Source organism: Malaclemys terrapin, chromosome 1, assembly GCF_027887155.1.
Source record: "Malaclemys terrapin pileata isolate rMalTer1 chromosome 1, rMalTer1.hap1, whole genome shotgun sequence".
NCBI classification, from domain to species: domain Eukaryota; kingdom Metazoa; phylum Chordata; order Testudines; family Emydidae; genus Malaclemys; species Malaclemys terrapin.
This window is the reverse complement of record NC_071505.1, coordinates 272,233,814-272,251,637: the sequence shown is the minus strand read 5'-3', so window position 1 is coordinate 272,251,637 and position 17,824 is coordinate 272,233,814. Positions and strand designations below refer to the sequence as shown.

The window sequence follows — 17,824 nt, the reverse complement described above, 5'->3', positions numbered from 1 at the left end:
AGCATGGGGAAATAGGTTTTACTTTGTGTAATGACCCATCCACTCCCAGTCTTTATTCAAGCCAAATTTAATGGTGTCAAGTTTGCAAATTAATTCCAATTCTGTAGTTTCTCGTTGGAGTCTGTTTTTGAAGTTTTTTTGTTGAAGTATTGCGACTTTGAGGTCTGTAATCAAATGACCAGAGAGGTTGAAGTGTTCTCTGACTGTTTTTTGAATGTTATAATTCTTGACGTCTGATTTGTGTCCATTTATTCTTTTGCATAGAGACTGTCCGGTTTGGCCAATGTACATGGCAGAGGGGCAGTGTTTCTTAACAACCAGCCCGTAGACTGGTGCCAGTCCCAGAGATTTCCCTGACACAGTTTAGAAAGGCTGCAAACCAGTCCTTGGCATCATAAAGTTTGAGAAACACTTGTTTAGAGCACTGTCTAAACTCTTCTGGTTGGGTATTACACAGCCTAGGTCACAATATCAAAAAGGACCAGCCTCCTGTGAATTATTACTAGATCTGTCCAGAGTGAGACTCTGAGGGCAAGCATAGATCAATAGAAAGGGGGAAAGAGAATGTAAAGTCAGGCAGTTTCATCTTCCACAGATGGTTCATCTTCAGAATCATTTTTTTTTAATTTTTCAATGAATTTTTACAGGTATTTCTGGATGAAGGTCACATTCCACGCGTCTGACGAAGTGGGTATTCACCCACGAAAGCTTATGCTCCAATACATCTGTTAGTCTATAAGGTGCCACAGGACTCTTTGTTGCTTTTTACAGATCCAGACTAACCCGGCTACCCCTCTGATACTATTCCACAATAGCTATTTTAATTATCATTGTATACATGGTAACTATTGGGAATTTCTCAGTGAGTCACTCTCTTCCTCTACATTTTAGGAAGCAAGGGATGAGGAGAGCAGATCACACAGCCTCTGTGCTGTGTCCCAACCACATCCTTCAAATGTTGATAGCTCTGGAAAGCAGAGTGCAATCTGTGACACAAAGTTCCAGAATACAGGAAATCTGAAATTAATGCATAATCTAATGATCAAGCATAACAAAAAAGCTGTTAGGAGAATAAAGAATGGGAGGCTGGTCAAGGGGCAGGAAGAGTCCAGGTCAATGTGCTACAGCTCAACTTCAGCTTCTAGTTAGCCTGTTTTTAAAAGTGCACATGGCCAGTTCATATGCATGCACCTAGGTAGAGGAGGTAACTTCAGAACTTAGCAATATATCTTCTTGTGCGTGCACAGAATGACAATGTTTAACTTTTTTCCTAAGGCATCCCTCCCCTCCAATTTAGCATATTGTGCACTCCATGCTAAAGACTACGTATGTAACAATTTCCACATTTTTGAATGTGTCAAGTTTTAAAATTCAGCTATTGTTCAGTTTCAGAGAATCAAAAATATTATTGGTTGGAGATCCTTTGGTAACCATAGGAGTCATTTGGAAAACCAACTAGCAAACAACATGCTTTTTTAAATAAAGAGGTAGGTTTAAAGGTAAGGTTGCCCTCAGGTAACTCCATTTTGATGTTTTTGATAACGGCACATCATATAAAACTGCAGGATACAGGTTGAAAATTGTTTGATAAAAATGATTGGTATGTGTATAACTTTCACTTTAGTTCTGTGTTTATTGAGGATGACAAAAGGAAAAATAATCACTGTTACAATAATGGTGTTATTAATGTTTTCACTGAAAACAAAAAAGGCTATCTTAAATTCAAGGGTTTGTAATGCAAAACCAATGTTTGACACTTTGAAGTTGAACTACTTTATTATTTGAAGATTGTTAAGATTACTTACACATTGAGGACAATGCAAGTTTTATGTAAGATGATTTGCTTATTCAAACTATCTTCACCATGAGTATTAGATTGGATTAATGTTCATTCCAAAAAACCAAGACTGCCCAGCATCCAGCTACACTAGTGACTGCTACAGACACATTCCCAAACTGGAATAAGCACTCCAGATCTACCATGTACTAAATATAGAATCTTTCCTAAATGTGACTGTGTAACATGTAACCTTGAATTTAAAGAGTTAACCATTTCCTGGCTATTGTTTGTTCCTTCCTGATTCTTATATAGTCTGTAAACTCTTTATAGAAAGTAAATTGTAACCGCTACTAAACATCAGTGACAATATATACATAAACCTTTATTTATTTTATTATTCTTTGTATAAATGTTTTAGTTGTTTTATGAAGAAAAAATAAAAAGCTTATACAAACACAGAGACAAAAGAGTCCTGCTAGCAACCAGAAATAATCTTACACTTTTCTTTATAAATGATCTGCATCTTTTAAAAAATCCATACATTACAATGTCTGGAAATTAACAATACTAATGGATCGAGCCTGTTGCTCACTATATAAACCCCCTCTCACCCACCCAGTTGACACCACCTTTCCCAAACTTAAGGTTGCCCCCTTTTAAGGCCTGGTTTACACTAAAGGGAAAAGTCGATCTTAGCTAAGCAATTTGAGTTACGTGAATAGCATAACTCAAATCGACGTAGCTTAGATCTACTTAACCGGGGCTCCACACTACGTGACATCAACAGGAGACGCTCTCTCATTGACTCCCCTTATTCTTCTCTATCAGATAGAGTACAGGAGTTGACAGGAGAGTGATCAGCAGTCGATTTAGTAGGTCTTCACTAGACCCACTAAATGACCACCAATGCATCGATCGCCACAGCGTAGATCCTCCAGTAAGTGTAGATGAGCCCAAAGATTTGCAAGAATACATACAAAGATTAAAATCCAACTTTTTGTCAAGAGAGAGAACTGAATCTGTGTTCCACCTAGTCACTCTGAGTTCATTCTATGGAATGCTACCATTCTCTCCACCTCACACCTGAATTACCATATGTGGTACAATTCAGACTACAAACTGTAACTGCCTGAATCAGTCTTCATTTCTGTCCATAGGTGCTTCTGTTATTCTTATTCTAAGGACATGACCCTGCTCCTATTGAAGTCAATGGTAGTTTTACCAATTCATTCTCATCTACCTTAATGGGAGCATGATTGAGTCTGTTAGAGGGCTTATTCGTTCACCCTCTCACTTCCCTGGTCCTTCTTGCATGAACAGAGAGCAACAATACCCGAAGTCCGAAGGTGCAAATAATTCAATGTTTGTTGGGGTGAACTTCCAGCAAGCAATGATTCCAATTTCCTTCTGCAGTGTCCCCCTTCCCAGCTCTGACACCACAGAGCCTTGCCTGTGTCCCTGTTCCCATTCCCCCTTTAGCAAAACATGATTTCAATTTACCACCTCCCACCCCTTACTTCCTGATTGACTGCAGACTATATAGTAAAACTTGAATTCTGCTTAGCTATACCTTAACCAATCATTTTACTGAAATTTAACTAACCAATCCTAACATTTTGTAACATGATTATCTAACCAATTATATCTCACCACCTTAATTAGTTTACACCCAGCAAAATTAATTAGACAGCAGACAGAAACAATCACAGAACCCGACAGAGATTATAAAGACAAACAGTAGGGAAATGGGGACTACAGTGATAGAACAACAAAGAAATGAGGATTTCACATCCCAGCTATTGATAAATGAGTTTAAATCTTCTAGGCTCTTCCCTTTCTCTGGAGGTGATAGATTGGATCACTTTTTTAACAGCCCAGAACTTCCTTATTTCAGTGTGATTGGTGAGGACATGATCATTCGCTTCCCAGCTTATGGCTGCCTCTGACGTTTAGCCAAAGGCCTTAGCCTAAGAACAAGGCCTCAGACTATCATAGTGAGAGAAGGCCTATAAACAGGCAGACTGATTTTGATTCTTGTTTTGTACCTCTATAACTACCTAAGTGATTATAAGAATACACCTACATTCTTAAAGTATAGGCCTTTGCAGACAGGCCTGAATATCTAACAGAGTCTAAGATGGTACCCCACAGTAATTCTGCTAAAATAACCCAGGAATTTTTACTGACTAACATAACAATACATTATGTTCTTCTTACCGTACTTTATAGCCTATATTGATGTACAAAATTAAAGCAAACTTAGTAGAGACGGGGAACCAAAAACAGAGAAACATAAAGCAACTTTCTAAAATGAGGAACCCAATTAGCCCATCAGTTGTGCATACAATCTACAGGAAAATCTTGCCCCAACATTTTATCACTTTAATAGTACACCCTTAACAATAAAAAAAAACTTACAGTTTATTGGAAAGTGCAGGCAGATCATGGATGATCTCTTCATATGGCTCCTCTTGTGATAAAGCAGAAACAGATAACGGGTCTTTCATTTTTTCCTCCCATACAGTTTCAGCCTTCAGCAGCATTTCTTCAATAAATTCAGAAGCTGCGATATCTAGACAGTGGCATAACAAGACTATCAGGCAAAAGAAAGTAGAACAGCAAAACCCTACTTGACTCAAAACTCCAGATCAGATTAAGATTTAACAAAGGTTAATATCAACATTTTGTCAAAAAGACAAGCACTGCTCCTGATATTTATCACAAAATAGTGCACCAGGTTATTGATAAAAAATAAATGTATGATGCCTTCTGTATGAAATTACATCATAATTGTTTACAGTACTTCAAAGCCAGTCTCATTCTACCAGGAGCTAAACTATTCAATATTATGTGAACTACAGGAAGATAAAAATATTGAATGCCATAACGGAAGAATTAGAGAGATGGGGTAGGTGAGGTAATATCTTTTATTGGACCAACCTCTGTTAGTGAAAGAGACAAACTACACACAGAAAGATATTACCTCACCCACCTTTTCTCTTTAATGTCCTAGGACCAACATGGCAACAAAAACATTGCAAACAATAATTAAACCATGTTTTTGAACAAAAGAGAGTATTGAAAGCTCTTGGTATCCCCCCCCACACACACAAATTAGTCTGACACCTAAAATTGTATACTGATTTGCACAAGTTGAAGTGCTGAAAGCAACTTTTTTTTTTTTTTTTTTTGTGCTATGTGAATATTCTGAGTTAAGGTTTAAGTTTTCAGATGGCTTATGTTCACTCATTGCAACCTTTCCTCAGAAGGTAAGGTATTGCACTTCCACAGAAGGATTTTTAATAATAATGCTTTGTTTAATGTACTATGTATTTCTTTGGTTGCTCCTCTTTTCCAGGGTATTTGCCTTCTTCACCTCTAATACTTTATTTGTAAGTAAGGCTAAAATTTTGTCATGCATATTTTTAGTAAAAGTCACCGATAGGTCATGGACAAATAAAAATTCATGGAAACCTGTGACCTATCGGTGACTTTTACTAAAAATATACATGACAAAATGTAAGCTGAAGGTCCTCACACCAGCAGCGGGAGGCCCAGCTCCAAGCTGTGGGTCCCCCACTGGATGTGGCTCAGAGGCCAGGAGCCTGGGGTGTCCCACCGGCTGCCCGTGAGGGCTGGGAGCTCCAGGTGTCTCCCCACTGCCTGCGATGATGGGAGATGCAGGATCTCCCACCCCCAAAAGGGTCTGGGAGCTGCAGAGCACCCCCCACCGACCACGGTGGCTCAGAGCTCCCGGGGCCTAGCTGCCTGAAGTTCCCAGGCAGCGGGGAACCCTGCAGCTCCCAGGCGCCATGGGCTGAAGTCACAAAGGTCTCTGGAAGTCACAGAATCCGTGACTTCTGCGACCTCCATGACAAAATCATTGCCTTATTTATAAGGTGAATTATGCTGAGGACACTACTTCTCCTAGCCTGCCAATAAGACTCTTCAGTTTTTTACAGTACTAGACTTCCATTTCCTCTATCTATATTCTACATACAGCCCAATTTCAAAATCATTTATTTCCTCACTTCTATTCTGAGGAAGTTTCCTTCTGAGACAATGACAGTGCTGCTCTTTGAGTCTGGTGGGTTAGAGAGGTGCCTCAAAGCAGCAGTACTATGGAGCAGGGTGAACTGCTTTTGCGACATTTTGCTTTTGCAACATTATTAAACATCCAGGGTTCAATTAGCAGCTGCTGCTGTGCCACTGTATGTGAAGAGCAACAGTAGCATGCAGCCAGGTACCCTGGAGGAGCAATGGGCTGGTTGGTGGGTGGAGGAAGAAGTAAAAAGGAAGGCCTGCAGAGGAGGGGTAGAGGCAGTTTTTGCAGGGAGAGTCATCTGTGCAAAAAGAAAGGGTTGCAGTACACTGGGAAACATGTTGCCCTTTGATAACTGAGCTGATCATGAGATCCTGATCAGGGCTAATAGGTTATGCCTGTCAATCCTGAGCATCTCTGAAAATCATGGAGATGAGCATCCAACCTTGTAGCATCTAACTCTGGCTATGGGGAGGTAGAGAAAGACAGGAACCTCCAAAACCAAGTCTCCATAGGAATAAAAAAATATGCTAAAAATAATACTAAAAGTTATAGAGAAGACATTTTATGAATGGATCTTTTTTTATTATGTTATCAGGTTTTTTGGATGACTTTCCATAAGAGAAGGCACAATTTACCTAAAATATACAAGAAATGCTATTATTTTAAAATACATGTAAGCAGAGTCTGAATGAGCTCTCCCTGACATCCAGTGATGAGCTGCGGAAGAGCACTTCAGTAGCTGATCTTGTTTGCATGGGGACACCCACCCTGCCTACATGCTCAGCCTGATGGGATTGCTTGCCCAAATGATCATTTTTGGCTAGTGTTGGATCCCCAGTCTCCTTGTTATTGGGGAAGGAGTAATAAAGCGTTGTTTTTCTTGTAGTGTGATCAAGGGCAGCACAACTGTACTTGGCATAGCCTGACTGAGAGACTCACCCTCAACTAAATGGCACTTGCTAGGCAGGGGACATCGGTATCAAAGCCCAGTGAGTTGACAGTGGGTGGGGACAGGTACTTGTACCTGATGGTGTGGGCCCTGCTTAAGGGTCTTAGATACTATTTGACTCTTCATCTCTCCACTGTATAATAAAAGAGCTAATTGAGACTCAATTGAGAGTCTTGTTACAAACTGCAGAGCTGAAATCACTGATACCTAGGTCTAAGTGTTAGATGTGCTTTGGGACAGTGTGTCTGATGCAAGAGACTGCCCTGTGTGCACCAGCAGTGAGGCTCCCCCCCTAACAGCTGAACTTACTGAAAGCTTTGTTAGTGGTGGGACCTGAATACATGATTGGCTGGCAGAGTGGCCAGTAATCAGCAGCCAGGCAGCCAGTGGAGAGGTGCCACGAGCAAGTTCCCAGGCAGTGGAACGAGTAAGGTGCCACCTTACCCCCCTCCACCCATGGTGGGAAGTAAACTCTGCAGATGCACCTCTGAACTCTGGGTCTGCACTGACCAAGGACAACAACTGTGAGTGGGATGCAGAGAAGGGATGGACACATTAAAGGGACTTTTGGTTGCTGGACATAAGAACTTGAGGGAAAAGGACACTGCCCAACTTATTTTGGGGGTCGGTCTTTTGCTCATGGTTTATGTTCATGAACCCTGTTTGCAGTGTTTTCCCAAATTAATGACGAGTTATTTCCCTCCTTTTATTAATTTTTTTTGCTACACTCAGACTCTGTGCTTACAAGAGGGGAAGCATTGCCTCTTAGAGGCACCCAGGGGGTGGTGTGTAATTGTCCCAGGTCACTGGGTGGGGGCTTGAGCTGGTTTTGTGTTGTATTGTTGAAAAGGAACCCCTAAATACTGAACCCGGCCCTTGTTGCTGCCAAATCTTACTGGCAGAAGGGTTACATACAATAAATCATCACCTATTCTATAACTTTAAGAAGATCCTTTAAGGCATTGGTCCTCATATAATGCCACAGCTTCAGAACCCAAAGGCGAGAGGTGAAAAGCACCCCAACTACAACAGTATTTTGTGAACACATAACCTCTCAAAACTTCTTGAGTCAGTCTCTTTGAAATTACATGATACGTTCTTGTGGTGGAATTATGCAGTAAAATTCCCTTTGAGGCATTCACATACCTCCATACAAAACAACTTACTCTTTGCATGGTGGGCTTAGCCAACAGTATACAGATGATGAGTGAAGGATAGAACCATTTGCTGAGGGAAAAATAAAGGACTATCAAATTTATTAGCACATAAATAACATTATTGGATCATCACCCACCTGAGGGCTTTTCATCATTGCAGCTGAGAAGACTAGGGTTTGCCCGATGCATCAACAGCAGTTTCACAAGTTTTGTCTAGAAAATGACAAAAATATTTTTGAAGTAACAAAAGTATGATGTGAATATCACAGTTACAATTCAATTTAAAAGGCCTCTTTAGTCAGTACTTCCATACCATGGGAAGCCGTGTAGTGATATGATCCACCTGCTCCAACCAACCCCACAGCCGTTTCTAAACTAAGAGGTGCACACAATGTACAATTCTTTCACAAGCCTAGGATTTCTTTTCCAAGTTTCAGTGTATCCCAGGCATACATACACTCTGCACATGCAGAGGTATCCCCATCAGCAATGACAGATTAACATTTCCCACCTGCCATAGCCTGGATCCCAAACATTCCACACATTTAACCAAGGGCTTGTCAACACAAGGGTTGCCACCATAGTGGAGCAGTGCATTTCTGGTCCATGCTGGCACCACTTTGAAAATAGTGCTAGCCCTCCCAGAGACGGAAATTTAAAAAATTTAAAATTTAAAAAATTTAAAAAATTAAAAAAAAATTGAACCCACGTGGCTTCTGCTTTGCATCCCACAATTCACAGGGAAAACAATCCCTTGATGCATATTGCTCAGCCATGAACCAAATGACCATGGGAAAACCTTTGAAAACTCTACTCCCTCAGTTCACATAAACCACTGCCATGCGTTCACATGATGCAAACTGAAAGTGGAAAGGCATCCCATGTGCATGCTATTGGTACATACTGTGAGTTACCAGATGCACATCAAAAAGCTTCACATTAAACTCCCTGTGCAGACACACCCTGACTCTGTACTAACTCTGTACTGTCACTGCCAAACTAGGGAACTGAATCATAGCCACTACAAAAAGAAACCTGTTCTTTTTTGCTAAAAGAAATTTGTCTTATGTTTATCAGCCCCTTTGATAGTAATGGTAAAAATTATCTTGATACAATATCGTACTGTCAACAGAATAATTTTTCCACTCCTCTTGCAAGAGTGCCGCAAACAATGTTTTTTTGATGTTCCTGCCATTGTACTGTACTGTAGCCTCTTAAGATATTTGTACAGCAAACAGGGTTTGTACATTGTCTAGTCTGATAAATGGAAAGATTAGAAAGAAAGAAGTAAGAAATGGCACTAAGAAGGGGTGGGGAATATACAGAGCACATGGATACACAGCTGAAAAAAGAAGAGAGGTCTTTTGGGCAGCTTGGAATATATGGTAAAGGCACAATGCTTACAACGTAAACATAACCAGACAGTTGAGGACTAAATGAATAAAGGTAGGTCAGACAGAAAATAAAAGATTCCTTAGACTTTTCAAACTTTTTGAATTAGTGACCCCTTTCATATAACAAGTCTCTGAGTGTGACCCCATTTTATACATTAAAAATGGGGGGGGGGGTAATTTAATTTAATGAGGAACTGTCAGCTCCATGGAGCTAATAGCTTGTGATCCCCATGTAACCACCTTGTGACTGCCTCAACCCCCAGTTTGAGAATCCCAGCTTTAGATCAAACTAAGAAGAGATCTAAAGAAAAATGAGACCTGGATGGGATGCCAGAAGAAAGGATGCAACTTGTCATGGAAGGAACAGTATGATGGTAAAAAAGGCTAGTGATAGGGAAATTGTTCTGAAAGAAATAATACAAATACTAGGAAGACACAAACAAGTTAGTAAATAAATAGAAGAATGGGGAATTACTTGATAAATGCAAAGGTAAAATAGAATGTCTATTCATACAAAGCAGGCAAATATTGTTTATGGAATACTGCTAAAATAATTTCTTTCTAAAACTACTTCAAGCTCCTCCCCTTTCTAATTCTGGTTTTCCTTTCTGGTAGTAGCAGCAGGGACAGCAACTGTAATAGTGAATTCCAAATCCAATTAGCCCTGCTCACGAGTTAGAACCCCTAACAAATCTTTGTGTGTTTTTCCATTGCAAATGACATCTACCCTGCTTAGTCACTGAGCAGACTAAATCAGCAGCAATTGCATAATCTCTTTAACAGTGATTCTAGAAAGAAGTAGTGGTAGTACTAAAACATGTATTTTATTCTCTTTCAATTCAGGAAGAATAGGTAGCTTCTGGTGTTAGACTAAGTTTTGGTCTTGGGCCATGCTGTAATGTCAGTGCTTCTTGCTGTTGAAATAATTCCAGCTGGAAATCCTTGATGCACATCACTAAGGCTAAGTTATTCAGGTCACTGCTAATTTCAATTACTTTATAACTCCTGCTCCTGGATAGTGAATGCCTGGCTGCTTTGGTTTGAAACTAATTTAGTTTACATGCTTTAGAACAGGAGGTTAAAATCCAGCTGGCATATCTCTTCATAGAATAGGGCTGGATCCACAAAGGAATGAATTTCTACAATAGCTGCAGTATGCCAATCCTGGGAAACACACAGTCTTCAGAAAATGCCTCCTACTGCAGGTATGTCAATTCTATAGAGATTATGACTAAAGTAGAGGTAATTAACGTAACATGAATTGTAATATATAATGATACATTATAGATCCTACAGACAAAATGACAGATAACTGTGGATCTATCCTTATCAAATCATATAATTTTAACCATTGTTTTTCCTAATGTGGTTGTGCCATAAGGAATGGTTGTGTGCTTATTATTTTTAAATTATTTTTTAATTATTAAGTAATTATTATTACTTGTAAAAAGTACGAAGTTCCTTAAGGGAATTAACTATCCCCTCCAGCCCATACGTCCTGGAGGGAGGTAGCAGACAGGGTTGTTTCATCTGCTTTCGTTGGCAAATTCAGTCAGTTGTTCATTTGCCCAGAACACATCAAATTTTAAACTTGTTAATATATATTCTTCTCTTACTGAATAATTGCAATCTTGCATAAGGGAAACACACACACATGCATCTATGCAGGTGAATTACACTTGGGTGTAAGTGAAACAAAATACATTCCTCAATCAGCAGTCAAAACACTGGGTAGTCCTATGACTCCCTTCACAACCACCACTCCAGTCCCTGGTCAGGAACAAGTGCCACAATCCTTGTGCATCCCATTGTGACCATTTGGCTACTGAATCTGAATATCAATGTGGATCTAGTGGCTACACCTCCGAACCTTTCCCCTGGTCCATCCCATTTCATGTTAGTTAATGCACAGCTAGCACAAATCTCACTTCTAGTACACAGACTGTGCACAAAATCACCCATTGCTCTGCAGAATACAGTGGAACAATGGGTTTTCTGCTCTGCTGAGAGCCTTGATATTGGTAGATAAATTTCACTCTATATGCAAACCCCTCAATAATATCAGTTTTCAGTCTTCACAGTTTTTAACCACTGCTTTGTTAAATATTATAAATGTTAAATGTCAGATTTATTCTTTTAATAATCAGCTCTCACTACATGCATGAAAGATACTACCAATTATATCAATGTACAATGGTATGTACATAGAGGGAAATCAGAATATTTGAGTCTAGATCCATGTTGCAGATCTGCGTGGATAATTTTTTTTCTAAATTACTGAATATAAATATTTGGGGCTCGTCTATTCATTGAATTACTGTGCCGGCAATCTAAGTTGTAAATCTCCAGCAAAACCAGCTTGCTGTGCAGTAACTCAGTATCTGGATACTGCTATAGAACAGTGAAAGTCACTGGTGTGGCTTGGAGCATGTCTAGACTAGCGAGCCTACAATGGCACAGCTGTAGTGTTGCAGCTGTGCCATCATAAGATGGCTCGTGTAGCTGCTCTATGCCAACGGGAGAGGACTCTCCCATCAACATAAAACCCGCGGTAGCTATGTCGTCAGGAGAAGCTCTCCCGCCGATATAGCGCTGTAAACACCGGGCTCCTGTCGGTGTTACTTATGTCACTGGGGGGGGGGGTGTTCTCACACCCCTGAGTGACGTAAGTTATACTGACAAAAGTGGTAGCGTAGACAAGGCCTTCGGGTGCTATGCTTTCAGCTACTATGCTTAGTCTGAAACAGCAGTAAGTCAAAGCTCACTGCAGAATTTGTAATGTGCAGTAGCAGGATCCACATGGTGAACTAGGGTTAGGGTACTTCTACATGGATGGAATAAAATCCCCATGGCATGGCTACAGATGGCCTGGGTCAGCTGACTCAGGTTCCCAGCGCTCGGGCTGTGGAGCTAAAAATTGCTATGTTGATGTTCAGGCTTGAGCTGGAGCCGAAGCTCTAGGACCCTCCACTCTCAGGCTCCAGCCTGAGCCCAAATGTCTACAAAGCAATTTTTCAGCTCCCAAGCCCAAGCCCCGCAAGCTCGAGTGAGCTGACCCAGGCCAGCCCCAGGTATTTTTATCCCTGTGTAGACATACCCTGCATGCACGGCAGGCTAGTACACTGTAGATTTATACCTCAACTTAACGCACACTAATTCTCCATACAGGCAAGCCTTTAGAACACTTTGGAAGCACTGCTGGTCCCAAAAATATATTTTTTTAAGTAACGGTCAGATCTGTTCTCATGTCCTTTGCTGGCTATACTCCCACATAAACATTTTTGACATTTTACAGGACTGCTGCAGTCCATTTCATGCCTGTATAATATTAAATAAAACCACAGCATAGATAAGTTAAATACAGAATGATTAAGAAGAGGTCTATTATTAGTATTCATATTACAATAGCATCTAACTTCCCAAATGAAATTGGGGTCTCAATTCAGGCCTATGCACCAAACATCTATATATTCCCAATGAGTTTACAGTGTAATGTAAGTAGACCAGTCAGACAAAATATGGGAGAAATAAAGTACTATTATCCCTATTTTAAAGATGAAGAATTGTGGCACAGAGTTTAAATAACTTGCCCATGGTCATACATGAAGTTTACAGCAGCACTGTGATTAAACCCACATTTTGTGGGTCCGAACTTTAAAACCATCCTTCCACTCAAGTAAGAAAAAAATACTGTTTTATATTATTCTAGGTCCACTGCACCCCATTTTTATCCTATAACTCAACTCAGTGACATACACCAGCAATCAGGCCAGCTCAGCACAGACAATGATATAAATTGTGTTTGTAGCCAGCCCAAAGTGGCATATAATATTACGTTCTATTACACTGGTCTACAATTTTTGAGAAGTTGTCTGCTTCAGAGATAAAATGTGCTATTTATTATGTATTTTGATGTGCTGAATTCAAATATGACAATTAAAACAACTGATTGGCTACTGTTTCTAAGATATTTAAGTTTTTACATTTTATGTCTATGTATATTGTGTAGATAGTAGAGTTTTAATCATAAATTGTAAACCTAGGTCTTTTCATGTGTTTATGGTTGCTTTACATGATAATATTTCACCTGTTTATATAACACTTTAAAAATCAGCAAAAGGGTTATAGAAATAAAATTTCTTATGAAACAAAAGGCAAAAAACTATTATGTACATAGTTTAGTCCTATTCAGTGTCTACTCGGCGCTTCTTGGCTTGTCTCTTGTATTCATTAAATGGAGCATCACTTGTCCCTGTCCAGCAATAGTCTGCAAGCATTGATGGGCTCCATTTGCCCTGATAGCGTTTCTCCATTGTTGCAATGTCCTGGTGAAATCGCTCGCCGTGCTCGTCGCTCACTGCTCCGCAGTTCGGTGGAAAAAAATCTAGGTGAGAGTGCAAAAAATGTATCTTTAGTGACATGTTGCAACCAAGGCTTTTGTATGCCTTGAGGAGGTTTTCCACCAACAACCTGTAGTTGTCTGCCTTGTTGTTTCCGAGAAAATTTATTGCCACTAACTGGAAGACTTTCCATGCCGTCTTTTCCTTGCCACGCAGTGCATGGTCAAATGCATCATCTCGAAGAAGTTCACGAATCTGAGGACCAACAAAGACACCTTCCTTTATCTTAGCTTCACTTAACCTTGGAAATTTTCCATGGAGGTACTTGAAAGCTGCTTGTGTTTTGTCAATGGCCTTGACAAAGTTCTTCATCAGACCCAGCTTGATGTGTAAAGGTGGTAACAAAATCTTCCTTGATTCAACAAGTGGTGGATGCTGAACACTTTTCCTCCCAGGCTCCAATGACTGTCAGAGTGGCCAATCTTTCTTGATGTAGTGGGAATCTCTTGCACGACTATCCCATTCGCAGAGAAAACAGCAGTAAAAGTACTGTATCCAGTCTGCAGACCAAGCAAGAGAGCAACAACCTTCAAATCACCACAAAGCTGCCACTGATGTTGGTCATAGTTTATGCACCTCAAAAGTTGTTTCATGTTGTCATAGGTTTCCTTCATATGGACTGCATGACTAACTGGAATTGATGGCAAAACATTGCCATTATGCAGTAAAACAGCTTTAAGACTCGTCTTCGATGAATCAATGAACAGTCTCCACTCATCTGGATCGTGAACGATGTTGAGGGCTGCCATCACACCATGGATGTTGTTGCAGGCTACAAGATCACCTTCCATGAAGAAGAATGGGACAAGATCCTTTTGACAGTCATGGAAGATGGAAACCCTAACATCACCTGTCAGGAGATTCCACTGCTGTAGTCTGGAGCCCAAGAGCTCTGCCTTACTCTTGGGTAGTTCCAAATCCCTGACAAGGTCATTCAGTTCACCTTGTGTTATGAGGTGTGGTTCAGAGGAGGAGGATGGGAGAAAATGTGGGTCCTGTGACATTGATGGTTCAGGACCAGAAGTTTCATCCTCTTCCTCTTCCTCGTCTGACTCAAGTGAGAATGATTCTGGTGCATCAGGAACCGGCAGTCCTTCTCTGTGGGGTTCTGGGTGTATAGCTGATGGAATGTTTGGATAATGCACAGTCCACTTTTTCTTCTTTGACACACCTTTCCCAACTGGAGGCACCATGCAGAAGTAACAATTGCTGGTATGATCTGTTGGCTCTCTCCAAATCATTGGCACTGCAAAAGGCATAGATTTCCTTTTCCTGTTCAACCACTGGTGAAGATTTGTTGCACAAGTGTTGCAGCATATGTGTGGCGCCCACCTCTTGTCCTGATCTCCAATTTTGCAGCCAAAATAAAGGTGATAGGCTTTCTTAACCATAGTGGTTATACTGCGCTTTTGTGATGCAAAAGTCGCTTCACCACAAACATAGCAGAAGTTATCTGCACTGTTCACACAAGTACGAGGCATCTCTGCTCACTTTGGCTAAACAGAAATGTGTCCCTTTGCAAAATCAAATACTGACAAATAAGAGAGCACGACACTATATGATTTCTAGAGCTGATATAGGGCAATTTGTTCAGCAGAGTGATGTAAGCTTCGTTATGATTGCATCATCCATGACTTCTAGGAATAACATGATGCAATTCATATCTTGTATGACGCAATAGCAGCTTCAGATTGCATCATTCATTGTTTTGCCTAAAAAGCAAGTACTGTCCAAACCCAGTTGTAGATTTATTTATAGATCCAGTCAAAGATGTATTTTAGTCATTTCTGGTTTAAATTGAGATCCCTTCCCGTTATAACTCACTTATCCTCCGCCATTCCCAAGTCAAGGGTTGTATATACTGACCCAATAGCATATCTTGAAAACTAGAGCCAATCAACAATTTTAAGCATCATTTTCATTCTCAGTGACCCAGAATTAGTAAAGTTTGATTACATTTATTTCAGAAGCATTTTGGCTGTAGAGCAGTGTTATACGAGAACACAGTAATCAATGTCATTGGCTCTAGTTGAAACAATTACTTGAAATATATTTATATCTTTGGTGGTGAAAAGCCTCACAGGTTAACAACAACATCTTTAAATACATTCTGTATGCTAAACATGACTCGTGCAGTGATGACACTGAAGTATATTTGTGCTTAACCTGCATGAAAAAATACCAAGGCAGCAGAATCTTGTACAGTTTAGTAATTAGCCTGCTTCACAAATCAGTAAGTAAAGCATTAAAAGAATTTAATTCAGGAGTGATAAAGGAAATAATAATCAGCTTCTCAGGATGTGGCAGGGATAAGCACAGCATAGCAAAAGTCTAGAAGTATTCTTCAAATGATATGTTTTAATCGGTTGCATAGTGAACAAAAAAAAAACAATTATAAAATATCTGACAAGATCTGAGAATAACTATAGGCATTTTATATGAATGTAACTGAAAAACAAATCATTATTATCTGTGATTTTAAATCCTGTCAGTACAGTAGTATTGCTATATTTAACTTAGAAGACAAATCTATTATAGAAATAATATTGAAAAGCCAGTATAATGCTTATGAACATTTCATTCCAAGGTTCCTCTGAGTCCAGACAGAGATATCAAAGGGCTACTGTCATTTACAATAGTTCAGGCCTGAATTGTATGTAAAAGCTGGGAAACATTTGGAAAACCTAATACATTAAAATATACTTTTAATTATTATTGGTAATTGAAAATAAATATTTCCCTATAGTACTTGCAATCCAAATACTATAGTACAGTTATAGTACTTGAATATGTGTTTACATAATGATAAACCAACCACTGAATTGTTGGGACTAAAAAAAGCTCCTATGAGTTGGTTATTCCATAATTATCCAGCACAGGGTTTCTGGCACCTTTCCTTTGATGCATCTGGCTCTAGCCTCTCTCAGGCCTGGTTGACACTAGAAAATTAGGTTGGAATAACTATGTCACTCAGGGGTGTTAAGCCAATCTAAATTCCCATGTGACAGCTCTAAAATGATGGAAGAATTGTTCCATCAACCTAACTACTGCCTCTTGGGAGGTGGATTAACTACACCAATGGGAGAACCCCTCCTGTTGGTGCAGATAACGTTTACACTGAAGAGCTACAACTGTGCTGTTGTAGAGTTTTAAGTTGTACTGGTTGAAACTGGATAAGCAATTCTTATGCTCTTGAATCCTCACAATGAAACTGGTTAGTCTATTTTTATTGTCCAAGGCAAGCATCCCAAGAGACATCCAGTCCTTAGACTGACATTTAAAAAGAAACAGCAACAACCAGTGTAGTGATATGGGTGATAAATAGATGATCGGTGTTATTTGAAATAGAGTAATACTGAATCATATCTAAATCAACTTGTCTTTGAAGAGACAACAAACAAACTATATTTTCCATTGATGCTTTCAATGCTATGGTATCAGGCCTTTCTTGGTTTGATGAAGTGATCAGTGGAAAAAAGCTACCACTTCCCATTTCCACAGCCTAAATTAATTTAATTAGGGAGTGACCTGGCATTGCTATAATTATTAAGGTGCCTCTTCTAAATGTCAAGTTAATTTCCTTAAATTTCTTTTCAGTGCCCAACTATATATAATAATACATCTGAGGTCACTGATGCACTAATACTATTTTTTATACAGAAGACTATTTTTTCTATCGTCAAAGATAATCGGCAGAACAAAGCAAAGCCCTACACTCAACTTGATGGCATTTCTCTGTTTCTCTGTTTGGGTGTAGTGCAATAATTTTTGAACTCTGCTTCTGATCAATTCCAAAAATATTAAGAAATACTCTAGACATCAGTGGACAGAACCCTATTGGAAGGGAAAAATAAATGGAGGACACACAGAGCCCCTGGCATCTGGTTACAGACCGAGCAACTTCAACCAGGTCAATTGTCTATAAATCAAAGAACCAGTTGACATCTGCCATCAGCACTTTCCAGCACAAAACTCTCCAACCCTCCCCTCCATTCAGGCTTGTCCATTGTCTCAATGGAGTTTAAAATGTTGACAATCTGAATGACTTGGAGGGAGAGAGAAATAGGGGGCATACAGAATTGCTGGCATGTGGAGGGAG

At 39.8% G+C, this 17,824-nt stretch overlaps 1 protein-coding gene across 3 annotated transcripts in view; it reads right to left on the bottom strand.

Moving 5' to 3' along the window:
* MYO16 (myosin XVI) overlaps positions 1-17,824 on the bottom strand; it is a 588,255-nt gene that overhangs the window by 302,555 nt on the left and 267,876 nt on the right. For all 3 annotated transcript variants that reach the window (XM_054013071.1, XM_054013089.1, XM_054013080.1), the window contains 2 exons: positions 8,069-8,144; positions 4,199-4,352 (listed from right to left, as the gene is read on the bottom strand). In XM_054013071.1, the coding sequence (XP_053869046.1) occupies positions 4,199-4,352; positions 8,069-8,144 (230 nt within the window). The remainder of the gene's footprint in view (positions 1-4,198; positions 4,353-8,068; positions 8,145-17,824) is intronic.